The following is a 15,644-nucleotide window of genomic DNA, read 5'->3' as shown; positions in this document are numbered from 1 at the left end:
CTATTAGACCGGTCATATGGTGACTGCTGCACCCCCTCTACTGTTAATGGTTAGTTTCATGAAGCAGTTTTTTTGTGGGCCACGTACAATAACTGCAGAAATTATCACATAAAAAATATAAAAATGTAAAAGCTTAAAAAAGTAAAATGTACCACAAAAATCATGAACGATAAACCAGGGACACTTACTTATAGATCCAAGCACTGTGACAATCTTATATATGTTATCCATGGCCTTCCTTTCTTCTAAAAATCTAATTTTAAAATTCTGTTAATAAGCCAGAGCCCCTCCATGCTGTAGCTTCACAGGCTACTTTGTGCAGGAGGACTTCCCCCTCCCAATGTGCAAGATTACAGCAGACAGAGGGAGGCCAAAAGTTCTAAGGGAGCAGGAGGTGGGGGGAGGACAGTAATAGCCTGTGAAGCTACAGCACAGAGGGGTTCTGGTAACTTCCCCAGTAGCCCTTCACGCACATTAGCATAATTTTAAAAGCTGACGTTATAGATAACAAAAATAAGAAGATTACCACAGTCACGGTGCCTGGATCTATAAATAAGGGTCCCTGATTAATCCTGCTTGTTTCTTTTTACTTCTAAATAAAATTAGATGGATTATTACCGTAGTTATTAAAAGAGGTTTTTCCATTCCCCAAGGGGTTGGGGCATGGTATATATCCTGGAAAACCCCTTTAAGGGGACAACACAGATTAGACCCAGTTCACATGATTTCCAACCAGCATTTTTGCTTAATCTCAAAAAAGGGGGTTTCAACTTTATAATTGAGAATCTATCTATAGGACATGTCAACTGCAGGGGAGTAGGGGTCCAACACTTGCGACCCCCCCCCTCAAACCAACCTGCTGATTCAGTTTACCTTTAGTCTCTGAAATTAACAGAGACTAAAATAGCTTTGTTCTTGATGTAGTGGCCGGTCTGTGTAACTGCAGCTCAGTTTCCATTAAACTGCCAGAGCACAAAGTCTAACAGATATTTATGACCGGGGCCACCATCATGGGGGGTCTAGTGGGACTGTGTTCAAGGGTCCGCCCGTTTTCCTATCAAAAGGGGGTCCCAAGGGGCTCACAATACCTACTAAAGGCAGGCCCTATATGAAATTGAATGAGTAAAACCCCAATCCTAGACAACTAAATGATATAGATACGATTTAGGGAGGGTCGAAACCCTTTAAAAACCATGTAGATCCGGATATATGCAAATATGTCCCTCTATGAAGAAATTAATGGCCCCAGCACCGTGACCATCACCGATAACCTCTGTCATAGCCTCCGTGACACAGAATCCCATGATTTATGGCCATCACTCGGGGACGCATTTTTGCTACTTCCACTATGCCCGGTGATATGTGCGCTCTGTTGGATTTTGTTACAGTTTGATCTTGACCCAGCTTTTAAGCTTTCATCTATGCATTACTGGTGACTGTGCCTCCAGATAAGAAGGTGCCTGGTGAGTGGTCCCGATTCTTAAAATAGCTGGGTTATATATAGAAAATTAAGTGTCCTGCGAGAGCATGAATGTGACCCTCCGTGAAAGTCAGACCTGACAGGGCACACATGGAGAAGAGGCAATGATACGCCTCACCTTACAGCGCCTGCGGGATCCGGATCCCTTGATAAAAGCTCCGGCACATTTTATCTTGTGTGGCTTTAATTAACATGTCCAAGAGGGAATTAGAAGTTTCTGTGCGGCTCGGCTTGAGGCGACAGAACAGAAAGCAGGGATATGCTTAAAGTCACAATGTGATAGGCGCAGAAACCTTGAGCCGAAGCAGCAGGTGGGGAGCTCGCTCATTGATTCCCGATAATCCCTGAATAGATGTCCTCGCGGCCCGGAGGATTCGGAAAGAAACTCCATTACAAAGTGCTGATCGGATGGCAATATCGGATAGCTTATCTGGAGATTAGATGTATTTATTAGCCACGGTGCCTATGTTAAGGGGGTTTCTGGCTTTAGGTTTCTAGAACTGAATCTCTCAGTACAGTAATTCTAATATATTATACAGGTTTCCTGATCTGCCGGTAAACAAATTCAATACTTTATAAAACTTGTTAGATCCCCTGATGCTGGCACTGAAACAGGACAACCCCGGCCACTCATAGCCTTGGCTATGCACTCTGGGACTATAGTAAAGGATCCAGAGACCTTCCCCAAAGGTCACAGTGGGAAGAGGGGTCCGTCTGTAACTAGGGGTCGACTGGTGAAGTCTCTGGAAACTTTACTATAGTGCCAGGCTGCAATGATCAGCTGTAACGTGTCTGTAATGAAGCTCTATTAATTAATTTAAAAAATTGTCTGGAACTACAATTATAGAATATACAGTTTGACTTGCATACAAATTCAACCCAAGAACAAACCTGTCTTGTACGTAACCCAGGGACTGCCTGTATTTGTCCATATGGTGGCAGTTTTAAATTTTACCATGTTATATTGTATGGTTTCATCCTTATAGCCACAGTATTCAGGGCCACGAGGATGAACTTGCCGCCTGAGGTGCAAAATGAGTCGGTACTATTACACCCCAAGTCAAATGTATGCATAAAGAGTAAAAATATATTTTGCTTTGGAAGTGGGTCCAGATAGCTCATGTACGTAGGCTCTTCAGCTGTACAAGCGTTTTTCACTCTACAGTGAACACAGCACTTCATACCTGCTACAGAAAAATCAATCATCACGTCCCATGGAAAACAGTCCACGTGCGAAGACCTTGCATCAAAATAGACACCAGATAAAAGACTAGAACAAATAACGCAGGTTGTTACAAGCAACTAGAAAACCTAACCATAAAACTGAAAAAAAAAAAAAAAAAAAAAAAAAGAAAATAAAAATCTACACATTTCCTTAGAAATAAACGGAAAAAAAAAGCAAAAACAAAGCATATAAAAATGTATTCTGTTAGAGAAGAAAAGTGAACACATTGTTCCTCATACAACAGCTCTTATTCATATACACATCCACAAAGAAATAGTAAGTAAGGTATATTCTCAGCCACACATCAGGCATAGAGAGAAGAAAAACAAACCCCACCACAGGGGGCGCACTTACAAAACACAACAAATACCGGCCACATGTACAGTCTGTACAGAAAACATCACCACAACGGCAACACAACCAGATTTCAATTTTAGTAGTTCCCCATGGGGCCTTATTTATTGAATTTTTATTTTATTTATTGAACAGATTACGATGAGAATATGTGAAAGAAGACTCGGAAATAGGAAGAGGTGAATTTTCTGGATAAAATTACCTGTACTGGAGCCTACAGGCACGAAGATGTACAGTGACATTAAAAGTACATTATAACTTACTGCGAGACATATCAGCCGCGTTGTGATAAATGAGAAGCCCCGAGCAACGTATCAATTCATGGCCAATGGTGGTAACAAACGCATCACAGGAAACAGGTCTGAGGGGCACGTGAGAAGGCGCCAAATCTGGGGTGTGAGTACTCGGGCCGGTACAATGTAGTGAGGGCAGTGCAAGCCAAAATCTTAGGATGTCTACACACGTCTAGGACTGTCATGTGCAAAAACCCGCACACAATACAGACAGGTTTTTTGGGAATCAGTGTTCGGTTTATTTTTTTAGTTCGTTTTTTTTTTTAACAACCCATTGACTGGTGTAAAAATTCCACTACTAGTTACACGTTTCTAACCATTAGCCTAAAAAGGTTTCCACGGACCACTTTAGTATAATGAATCACATCTGAAACATGGAAAACGGGGGAGCATTACCCCGTTTCCAATGGAAAATCAATGGAAAATCAGTTTTATACTTTGGAAAAAAAAAAAAGTCACAAGAAATGTATTAAAAAGGAACACTGAATTTTACAGTAGACAGCTTGTTCCACGAGGTAGTAGGGAAGTCCAAGTCTGCGGTCACAGGACACGCTGCGACCAATGGGTCAGGGGGCCCCTGGCAGCATGGTGCAAGTGATTGTGGGATTGTAGAAGGGCAGGTACATTTTCTTTGTTACCTCTTTCAGGCAACTTTTTGTAAAGAATTTTTTGAGTTCTTTGGGCAATTTTTATACGGATGACCTATCCACAGTACAGGCGATCAGTATTCAGCTTCTCCGCCTGCCTCCAAGCATCGCGAGAAACGCAGGGGAGGGGGTCAAAAGCAAGTGCCGGTGCTGGGGTTATTTCGAGAAACTACCTGTATATCCTCCAAGACCAAGAGGCGGTCACTACAACGGTTTGGTACATGGTCTGGGTGTTGGTTCCCCCCCTCCCCACGGTCATCTATCCAAATCATAAGACATCATTATAAAAATTGCAAAATTTCATCAAATAAATTACATTCCAGGTTGGCGATTTTGTTCATTTTAGGAAGAAATGCAAAGCCCAAAATCCAGGCTGCAACCAGGGATCTTCCGGTTACACAATCACCAGGATTGACAGCGGATCATTAATACAACCCCAACTTCCCAAACCCAATAAAAGCTACAATTCAGCGCACAGGCGAGAATCCCAGCGGAGACATCGCACGAATACGAACAGCGATTATCCCATCAGCAAACATAAAACAGACAGAGGACTGTGCTGATCTAATATTTATACCGTACCGCCGCCGCAATAATTGCGTTTACACGTAATAAAACTTTAATTAGTGACATTCCGCCTTTCCCAGGAAATAAACATTTATTTACTCGCTGCCAATGTCAAATTAGAATTTTCATTTCCAACCCAATAAAACATTTATAAAAAGCAGATTGCATAAAAATCACCCCCGATCCCCTCCTCCCCCCACTTTCGGCGATGACATCATTCCCATGAATCAATAATACGCTCCGGTTCCCATTAGCAGCTTTCAGTTTCCATCCAGGTGCCAGGAGCGGCTAAATCTACTACTGCTAAGATGCAAATCACAGTCACACCTGCCTGACTGCGGACGGTCACGTTCAATGCCAGGTCCCCCTCCCCCATTACAATGCATGGATAGCAGCATAGGGGATGGTGTGTCACTGCTATACAAAGGCCATCGCCTGTAACCTACACCATTATTACAGTGTCAGAAGTGATTGTCACTTGTGAAATTACGATTAAAGCGCTTGTCAGACTTATTTAACGTTGACTTAAGACAAAAAAAAAAAAAAGTGTGTGAAAACACAAGAAATAAAAATCTATGAGGAATGTATAAAAATTGAGGATAGAATTTAGTCGAAACGTGGCATTTACTACGAAATATTTACAATTTTTTTCTATAGGAAACCTTGACGTAAAAACTAAACTTTTTGCAACTTGGAGGTCACCCATAACATTATTTTGTAAGGAGAATGCATTCTTCCCCCATGATGCCAAACCAAAGGTCACTATACCGACCAAGCTTTAAGCGGTCACTAGACTAAAACTACAAATTAACTCCAAGTAAAAAGAGCTTTCTAATAGATACTAGAGACAAGATCAAATCAATTTGTTACAAATCGGCCATTTTTATCAAATGAAAGAGCAAAAAAAAAATAAAAATAAAAATCTTTTAAAATTGCGAATAGCCATTACTGTTATTCATCCCAAAGGGTAGGTAGAAATGAGGGGAGGGGGATATGATACGACATAGAAGCTTTTCAGGAAAACTCGGTGTTAAGGACTTGGAGATGTATATTTCCATGAAAATTGGAGCGACATCGGTTCAGACTGAAAACATTCGGCAAAGCCAATGGCTGGATGATAAGTACTTGGCGATACATAAGCAAAAATCTAACTGGCATATTCATCAGATGCCAGAAATGTGGAGATCTTATGTGTCAAATCACAGAGGAGAGAGACACCATTCGGAGGAGCGTTTTGAGGGACTTGCACCCGAACCAAACTCAACTGCAGAGTCAAAGTTTTTCCTGGTGAATCTGGCAAACATCAGGCATTTCAACAGTCCAAAAGCAGAATTTACCAGCCCCTGCGTAAAACTGCTTAACTAAATTCAGAATTTGAGTTCTACATTTGGGCCAGTTAGTCATGTAGACACAGAGTAAATTTGGTTGTAACAAACTTGCTTAGGTAAAACTGGCCTAACTCTATGGAGGGGATCTCCAGCTAGAAGGAGACCCTCAACTATCAGCTTTAGGAGTCTTCAGATTTCGTAAAATGATCATTGTGGGGGACTGACTACGGAGACTGATCACCAAAACCCTGAGAACACAGGAGTAGTTTAGCAATACCTGCCCTTCTCATTTTTCCCTGTACAGTACTGTGGTGCTCCCCTACCGGACAGCCTTCAGTTCCCTTCACAACTGGATGGTTGGGTCAACTGCTGTGCAGGGAGAACTGACTTTATAAAAGGGACTGACTGAGCTATGTAATTTAAGAGGGCAATTCACTTTTCTTTTTTTTTTAATACGTATCCTGGACCAATGGCAAAGATTCTTCAACCATCCCACTGAAGGTCACGTGGGTCAGAAGAGTCACACTGAAAACCACATGAACAAATGGCCTATCCCTGTACAGAGGATCCCCCACAAGTAGGATCTGCGTATAAAGTGCGAAGCCATCTATGGACAGAGACAACACAATGCAGAGGCTGCGTTAGCATTTTTCAGCTTGTGGTACTAAAAGTCAGCCATGATGTGATGAAAATGTTGTGCTAGGCAGCTGAACATTACACCATTCTCCTTGCAGGTCTTCTTCAATAGAGGCGCCTTGTCCACCCCCAACGTGTTTACAGGAGGGAAGTTTGCCGGATTGTTTACCGTGGCCGACCTCATTCATCATTACAAATGTTTCTTCTGAAAGTCCTTTCAGGACGTTCTAAAATAATAAACGAATTTTATTCATCTAGGGATCGAGAGGGTTTACAGAGAAAATAAGGAGGCCAAATAAAATACCCATGGACCTTATACACAAAACCAAAGATAAAAATAACTACCTAAATTGGGAAAATTCTGTTTTTTTGGGAGACGATAAAGCCGTTAATTTTGTAATGGGGTAACCCCCCCCCCCCCATGTTTGCTAGCATGTGCTACAACATGCATGAGTCTCTAAAGGGTCCCTTGTACTTGTTGCTCAGCTCACCGACTATTTACCACTTTTATCCAACCGTGGCCTGGTTCCCCATTGGTTTACTTCAGGTTCTGGGGTCTCCACACAGTGAAACTCATCTCAACCAATAACAGAACATATATGGAAAGGATTCATGACTGTTTTACTCGTCTCCACCCGTGTAGATGCATTCTCGGTTTGGTCAAGTGCCAAATGTAACACACTCAGTCCTTCTGCCAAGTAACATCACTTGTTGGGTTGGGAAGTCAGGACCTCCCCCATACACAAAACATAGTCAGAAGGACCAGCAAAACTGTGTTCTTAGATCTTGGAAAACTTTTCATGTTTTTTTCAGGGCACAGATAGGGGTGACCTCTCAAACAACCCCCATGATCAGATGTGCAGGACCTCTGCTTAGTATGCAGCTCAGAATTCGTTACCTGAATGGGACCAAGTGTCAACAAGCCAATGTGACCGATGTGATTTCACAGCCCAGGAGATTGGCGTGGGGGCCTCATATCAATGCCCGACGGAGCAGTCAGCAACCTGTGGCCATCAAGCCATATTCCAATAAAATTCCCAGCATGCGCACGGACATGACAGTTCTTGAAACTGTCATAAACGTAATTGGAGTATAGTGGGTGTTGTAGTTTCACGACAGCTGGAGTGCCAAATCTTACTGACCCAATCTAAGCTAAGGTCATCAATATCTTAATCTAGGAAAACCCCTTCAATTGGCTCCAGACAAAACATTCCATCCTCTGAACCATGGAAAGGAAGGATTGAATATGTGAAAATATAAAAAAAGGCATGGGAAAAAAAGTTACAAAAAAAAATGTGGTAGTTCCAATTTGTGGCCGCAGATTCTCATAAACAGCCCCCATCGCCTGCAGGAATTCTCTTTCTATCCATCATGGCTTTATAGTAAGCAGGAATTTACCACCTCCCATTAGCCAGACACCTAAGAAAATAAGCTGAAGCTTTTACTGGACTCATCGTGTGACTTACACAAAGATGTAGGCCACCCCTCCCCAGTGAGATCACCGACATCTGGATTACATGGAAACCTGGAGGACGAGGGAACCTTTGAAGCGTCAAAAGGACAGAACAGGGCAAGTGAATGACAAGTAATCATAGGGTAAACGTGTGGGATAATAGTCGTGTGAACCTGAAATGAAAGTAATCGAGGGATGCCGAGCAACGTATAGATTTATACAGGACTTAAAGAGTATATACCAATATCAAAAAATACTCCTACAGGGCCTCACAATCCTACATTTTAATAACATCTTACTGTTACACTAATTTCTGGGACTTTTACCAACCAGCCTTAGGCACCTTCTGGTTTCATAAAATGCCCTCTCCAAGATAGTTATGGGGGTCTGACTGCCGAGACCACTGATCAATATAATCCTAAGCAGGGGTGTAGCACTACATTCCCTTCACATTTTTTCTTCTCCTTCCACAGCCCTTTTTTTGGGTAAACTGCTGTGCCTATTAGGACCTACATAGGAGCACAGAGTGACATCCTCTGAGTCTGAAGGACTAGACTTGGACAGTACACATGGACCCAACTGCACATTTCAGTGTTTTTAATGCAGAACCATGCCATAAAGTTACATTGCTTAAAACTTCACATTGAAGTCCACATGGACCTTTCCTCAGTGGCTCCCGGAGGTACATGGGACACTAAATGCAAATGATGATGCCCCCCACCGGATCTACCAGGAGGCTCCAGGCAACTGATAAATCTCAGAGGGAATGCTGCGCCGGCAGGGCACTTCTACGCCAATTCAGACCTGGCATAGACAAGTGCCCTACCATGGCCGAAACAGGCACAGGCTATATGCAATGCACAGGAACGCCCGAGCCGGTCTATTAAGCTGCCGACCGCGCCTCCCTTCACAGACCTACATGCCCGGAAGTGTGCCAAAATTTAGGAGTGGAAGACCGGATGGCGTGAACCTATGTGTGTACACACGCATAAGGGCCCATTCAGATGGCTATGTGCTCACCCGGACTGGAAACCAGACGAGCACAGGGCCAGGAGGAGAGCAAGAGCCCGTCTGACTTGCTCACCGCACCGTGACCAGCAGACATGGAAGTCTTTGTGATTGCTTGGCTGAGCTTTACTTGGAAGATCGAAGCCATAATGTGGCACCCAATTGGATAATTCACTTTCTCAAAAATGTCAATCATGGGAAACTACGGCTACAATCACAGTCTTGGCTGCTTCCCTAAGCACCACTACAGGTTAGTTACTAGAGAGCGACCAGCCCTGGACATCCGAGGGTCAATTCTGATCTCGGCGATCATTGCTTCATTAGACCGGGCGCAGGCAATTACTGTGACACAACATCTCGTGGATCACACACTGTCTGAGGCAATGTTGACCGAGAAAACCTGCTATACTAATCTGGCCTGGCCACGCTGTAACTGAGCAGATGTCAAAGCCCTGAGATTAATAAACTGGAACCACTCGGAATAATGGGAGACTTGTCCCTCCGGCATCAGAAATATTAAAGGGCCCTTTTAAAGGAAATCCATCACGATAAACCAGGGACACTTACTCATAGATCCTGGAGCCATGACTGTGATAATCTTCTTATATTTGTTATCCATGGTCTCCTTCCAAAAATCAACTTTTAAAATTATACTAAGGAGGGCTGTGGAAGCATTAGCATAATTTAAAAAGATTATTTTAGAAGGAGGGAGGCCATGGATAACACATATAAGAAGATTAGCACAGTCCCGGTGCCTGGATCTGTAAGTAAGTGCCGCTGATTTATCATGATGTATTATGTTGGTAGCTTTTGGAGGAGTGATGCAACTCACCGAGCACAGCACTGTATATTGTATAGTGGTTCTACTTGGTATTGCAGCTCTGCCCCTTTCAATAGCTGAAGGCCACGACGGTAACCAAAAGCCATGGACATCACTGGTCTAGGAAGCATAATAACAGCTTTAAGCAGATAATCAGTAGGGGTGCAGGGTTTTGGACCCAGACTGATCCAAAATGAATTACCGATTCTAAGGAATATCCCAAGTTTGGCTTAAACAGGACAACTTTGTGCTCCCCAGTTCCTCCAACCAGCACCCTGGAGCTTCCTAGGCGTTCACATTTGGCTTCGCAATTCGGTATCCCACAATGCACTGGAAGGACTTCCAACTGTGGGTATACATATATCTGGTCAGCTGTCGAAACGATCCCATTGTCTTCTATGGCTTTGTTTCTAGACTCCTGCACGCCAGTGCCCTGTGTTAGTAGAATTACTATGCAGAGAACTGCACCTTGTGAATACTCCCCATCATGAATCCGACTCCTTACAGTAATACAAAGTTTAGTGGCCAGGAGTGATCCAGCTCTAGGTCATGCTATGAGACCACAAGCCTCCGCACTCCCGGACCATACAATAGGAGTGTTCAGCAGCAGGGGCCGGGAGAGCAGCTGTTTTTGTTCAGGAATCTCATTTTCCCTCGATTGCTTCCAGAACCTTTGTTAAAAAAAAAAAAAAAAAAAAATCCCTGCCATTAAAGTTACAGAGCAGGGTACGGCCCCGTCACCCCCCTTCTTACTATGGAATGTGCAGATCTTTATCAGTTCCATTTTCTGCAGAGCTGTTTTCTATTATGAAGAATATAAAACTTTTTTTTTTCCCAAAAAAATTCTACAAATGTTGAGTCACATTACAGAACTACGCATAGCTGTCCGATATTTGCTTTTATCATGTTGCAGTGTATTAGAGTATCACCAATGCATTTTGGGTCCATGCACAGATTCCATGCATTTGTGCACGTGTATGTATTATATTTATATTATACACACGGTCCAAAAAAAAGTTTATAATTAAACATACAGTAATAATTGGATGCAATATACAAGAACCATAAACTATATGCCAACATGCCGTACACATGGATCCCCTCTTAAAGGGGTCATACCAAAGTCAAAAGTTATTCCCTTCCCACAATTCTCATCCTTAACACTTTCACCAATGATTACTGGAGCCCTGTCCCCCAGTCTGAATGGAGTGGAGGGGATGCACTGCCACACTACTAAATGGTTAATGGGTCTGTCAGAGATATCCAAAAGTTGGCAAAGGAAGTCCCATAAATTAGGAATGAAATAGCAATGCACTTATTTGAGAGGCACTTATGCATTCAGAAAAGAAAAGGGACAGTAACGGATTATAATATGGGTGGCAGTCAAGGCTACTAGGGTGCCCATGGCCACCTAACCAACCACCGCTGCAGAAAGGGATCTCCAGCCATGAAATCCTCAAATATATACCTGCTCTAACACACATGTAAACAAGAGCCCTTTCATGACCTTTGAGGGTCCTCCAACTGCGGAACTGAAAACGGACAGAAGGGACCCTGGAAGAGGACACCAATTCTCAAAAGGGCATAGGAGATCCCATACCTTGGAACCCAACCAGATGTAGATAGGGGATAACTTTCTAGCATCACAGAGCGTCAAATTTGTCATAAGACCAGAGCATCTTCCTCTCGGCCCTGCGTACATCCGGGCACGGGAAGTCTCTAATCTGTTGGTCACACATTCTGGATTCTTAATATGACAATTCGCAGAGGTCCAAAGAAGTAGAGGGCATCTGCACACCGAGCGGAACGGCTGCAGGTGGAGGGGAATGCATTGGGATCCACTGCAGATAATAAGTCTGTTTTGCACTGATTTTCTTCCGCAAATCCCAGAAACCCCTATACTACTTTATTACGCTGTGAAAATCTGTGCATTATAATCAATCATTATAAGACACCTGACAAATATTCAGTATTGACCATTATGTGAAAAATGGAAATATCCCATTAAGATTCAATCGATAACCGACTCCAATTCGGTTTATTTCATCCAACAACAGGTTTTTGTAGGTCATCATCTGCCCACAGGTTTGTAGAAACACGACAAGAAGTTTGTGCTGCCAAGGGTGAGGCCACACATGGCGTTTTTGGTCCATTTTTTGAAAATGCATCTGTTTTTGACTGTTTTCCCCCATGATCTAAAAAGATAAAACAGGTTGTAAGCAGTCAAACGCATGGTAAACAGTAAAAAACGGATGCGATTGTGTGGAATCACCCTAAAACTGTCTGACAAGAACTGCAGAATCTGCTACATGCGAATACAGCCATAGCAATAGGGTCATTCGTGATGAGATTTGTCAATATGCTGCCACTACAAAGATCACCCAGACATGAAAAACCTAAGAGAGATACATCCAGGACTGACCATGATCTGCACGTCAAAAAAAATAAAATCCTTGTGTACAAAGAGTTTCATCCAGAGCTGCAGTTTGGCGCGTTTCACAAGCTCTCTGCAGTCTAGACAGTCTGCACTCCAGGGCAGGACCCTACAAACAACGTTCGAGTGCGTTCTCAGCTTTTCTTTCCTATAAACCCATGGGTTAAAAAACAAAAAAAAAAAAATTCCACTGAGATTTATGTCAGTCGGAAAATTATTTTCACAACTGCCCTGGAGCCTTTAAATTCACTAAAAACTTAAAAAGAAAATATTTATAATTAAAAAGAAAATATTTATAATTTTTTTTATAGCTTATTTCATATCCAGGGAATTTGTGATTGAAAACCTGCATGGAAAAAAACCCACCCAAAATATAATCTGTAGAAAAAGCTGCAGCAGAAGCTTCCCCCCCCTTCCCTCCCCTCTATAAACTGGGACTCTCCAAACAAGTTTTCGGAGTGCACTGGTCTGCAGGCTCTGTCAACAAAAGGGGGAATCTGGAGTGGATGAAGCTCCAGCAGGAAGCGGGGGAGGGGCGCTGGATATCATAAACACAGCTGAAGCCCTGGAAGGGGGGCTCATTCCTCTAGCCCTAAATTAATAAGTTACTGAAACTTTAGCAGCTCTTAAAGTATCCCCCCCCCCCTACAAATGGCCATGAAACCCACGAGAACAGAATCCATCATCAGACTTATTTATCCAGAATTTTCTTCACTCTAACAAAATTTTCAGCAGTTTTTAAATATTTTATTTTGAGGATAAGAGTTTCTTTATGGATTATGCAGATTTTCCACCCCTGCTAGTAACACATTGGTAACTGTTCACACAACTCTCTATATAGCAGGGATTAAACATTACTAAATAACACAGAGCCCCCAATGCTGTGGTCATACACTATGCTGTATTGCACTTATCCCTAAAATGTACCTCTTGGGGGGTAAGTAGGACAGGATCAATCCATAGGCCAGGGGACCCAGGGACCACCGGGGTCTCTAGTCCACACAATGTACCAATATAAACTTTACAGAGGTACAAGGGTGAAATAATGGGAGTGCGATGGCTTCCCACCGCCTGTGAACAAGTTAATTAGATTACGGATAATTAACCTTTAATATTCCACATTGGAGGAGTCTGTATTTAGGAAAGAACTTGAATTATACTAATTACGGCTATTGGGTCACAGATGTAACATCGGATCAGGACGATTCTTTAGGTTTATGGAGAGATGGAAAGATGGGAGAAATTCTAGTAAAAGCTCAGGTATCAGGAATTTCATTCCTGCGGTGCGATCCTTCAATAATCGATGCAAGATGAGAAGACTGTGTAACAGGATCCCAAAACGACTGGGTGCAATCCTGAACGGATCAGATGTGTCCAGGTGCAATCCCTGTAAACAATCCCAAACTGAGTGGTGGCATCCAAGTGAATAATCCCAAAAATATTACATGTGAAATCAAGTGCAAACCTAGTAAATGATTCCAAACGGATTAGATGTGTCCAGGTGCATTCCTAGTACACAATCCCAAAGAGGTCAGAGGCCACCAAGTGTGGTCCTAGGAAATATTCCTAAAGATATTGCATAGACAACCAAGTGCAAACCTAGTGAATGATCCAGAACTGATGAGATGGATTAGAGGTGTCCAAGTGCAATGATAGGATGAAATCCCAAAACTGATCAGACGCGACCAAGTGCAAACCTACTAAAAGATCCCAAAACAGATCAGATGTGACCAAGGGCAAACCTACTGAAAGATCCCAAAACAGATCAGATGTGACCAAGGGCAAACCTACTGAAAGATCCCAAAACTGATCAGATGTGACCAAGTGCAATCCTAGTGAAAGATCCCCAAAACAGATTATGTAAACATAAGTAATCCTAGTGAATGGACCCCCCCCCCCCAAAAAAAAAAAAACTGATAAAGTGTGACCAAGTGCAACCCTAGTACACAATCCCATAGAGACTAGTTCACCCCAAGAGAGGAGATGCTGACCAAGCGCAGCTCTATTATATAACCCCAAATATATTGCATATGCAACCTAATGTAATCCCTGATGTATCAGATATGACCATTGGCAATCTTAGTGAACCATCCCAAACAGATCGGATGTGATCAAGTACAATCCTAGTACTCACTCCCATAGAGACTAGTTCATATAATCCCCCAAAATATTGCATATCCAAACTAGTACAATCCCTATTGGATCAGTTGTAACCTAGTGCAAACCTAACAAATAATCCCAAAAATATTGTAACCTAACCAAGTGCAATACAAACAAATGGTTACATCAGATCAGAGTAGGATCAAGTGCATTTCCAATATACAATGCCCAAACTTAAAGTAAAACCATAGTAAAATAATCCCCTAGCAAACGACCCAAAAAAAAATAAAAATATCATAAAATACTATAAAAAATATCATATCCCATTAAAGATTCCCAAACCATCTGGAGGTGATCCTGAAACCAAACAAAACCCTGTTAAATGATCCCAAAAGGATCCCACACACAAGGAATTTAGATCCCAAAATAATCTCAATGAGGGCGATGAAACTTTGGGTACACTCATCAATAACCCTGCACCCTGGAGCGCCCTATAGATCCCCCCTAAAATCAAGTGTAACAAGTAACAAATCCCAGTGCAATCTGATACAAAGATACAACGTTCTATGTAACAATCGCAGCCGCAGACACATTCACACACACAGATCCTATGCAGCGCACAGAAACTACAACTCCCAGCATGCCCTGACCTCCTAATAGTAGCATGGAGTAACTTACCGTCTCCCCAGACACCAGGGACAGCAAGGCGAAGCTTAGTAGTATCCACATATTCCTCATGATTAAGGCTTGTGGGTGACACCAGAAAGTTGTGCAGATCTCTGACTTGTTGCTATAGGAATCCCCCGGCAGTAATGTCTGCCTCCACACTTGTGTATGTCCAGGCTCCCTTGCGGCCGCTTTGGTGGTGTGTGGAGTATAGTGCAGCCCCTTCTCCCGCTCTCCCCCGCTGCTGTGTGTGTGTGTGAGGCTCCGGCTCTGTCAGCTCCTCGGCTCCAGTCTGTTCCTCCCTCAGTCTCCTCAGCAATATGTAGAGAGCTGGAGAAGTGCGACTCCTAGTTAAAACCCAGGAGAACACATACTATGGATTGGCAGGAAGTGACTGTCCTCCTCCATGAGCCTCCTCCTCCTCATAGTTACTACAATCCACAGCTTCACCTTCCCTCACTGCTAATTCCCATTCCCAACACATTATCAGGTAATAATGATAATGTAAGAAGCCATGGACCGACATGTAGCGCTGCTTCTGTTCAGACCTGGATTTTATTTGGATTCTGGAGTGTTTTCTGCTCACAGTTTACACAAAATCTACCATCAATATCCGTCCTGATAAACCAGGGA

General features: G+C 42.8%; 1 protein-coding gene across 1 annotated transcript in view; it reads right to left on the bottom strand.

Moving 5' to 3' along the window:
* SDC2 (syndecan 2) overlaps window positions 1–15,384 on the bottom strand; it is a 68,597-nt gene extending 53,213 nt beyond the window's left edge. The window contains exon 1 of the mRNA XM_072151468.1: window positions 15,024–15,384. Within this exon, the coding sequence (XP_072007569.1) occupies window positions 15,024–15,083 (60 nt within the window). The 5' untranslated portion in view covers window positions 15,084–15,384. The remainder of the gene's footprint in view (window positions 1–15,023) is intronic.
* Between the last annotated feature and the right edge of the window lie 260 nt (window positions 15,385–15,644).

The sequence above is a fragment of the Engystomops pustulosus genome, chromosome 5, assembly GCF_040894005.1.
Source record: "Engystomops pustulosus chromosome 5, aEngPut4.maternal, whole genome shotgun sequence".
Taxonomy (NCBI): Eukaryota; Metazoa; Chordata; class Amphibia; order Anura; family Leptodactylidae; genus Engystomops; species Engystomops pustulosus.
This window is presented reverse-complemented; position numbering and strand designations above follow the sequence as displayed.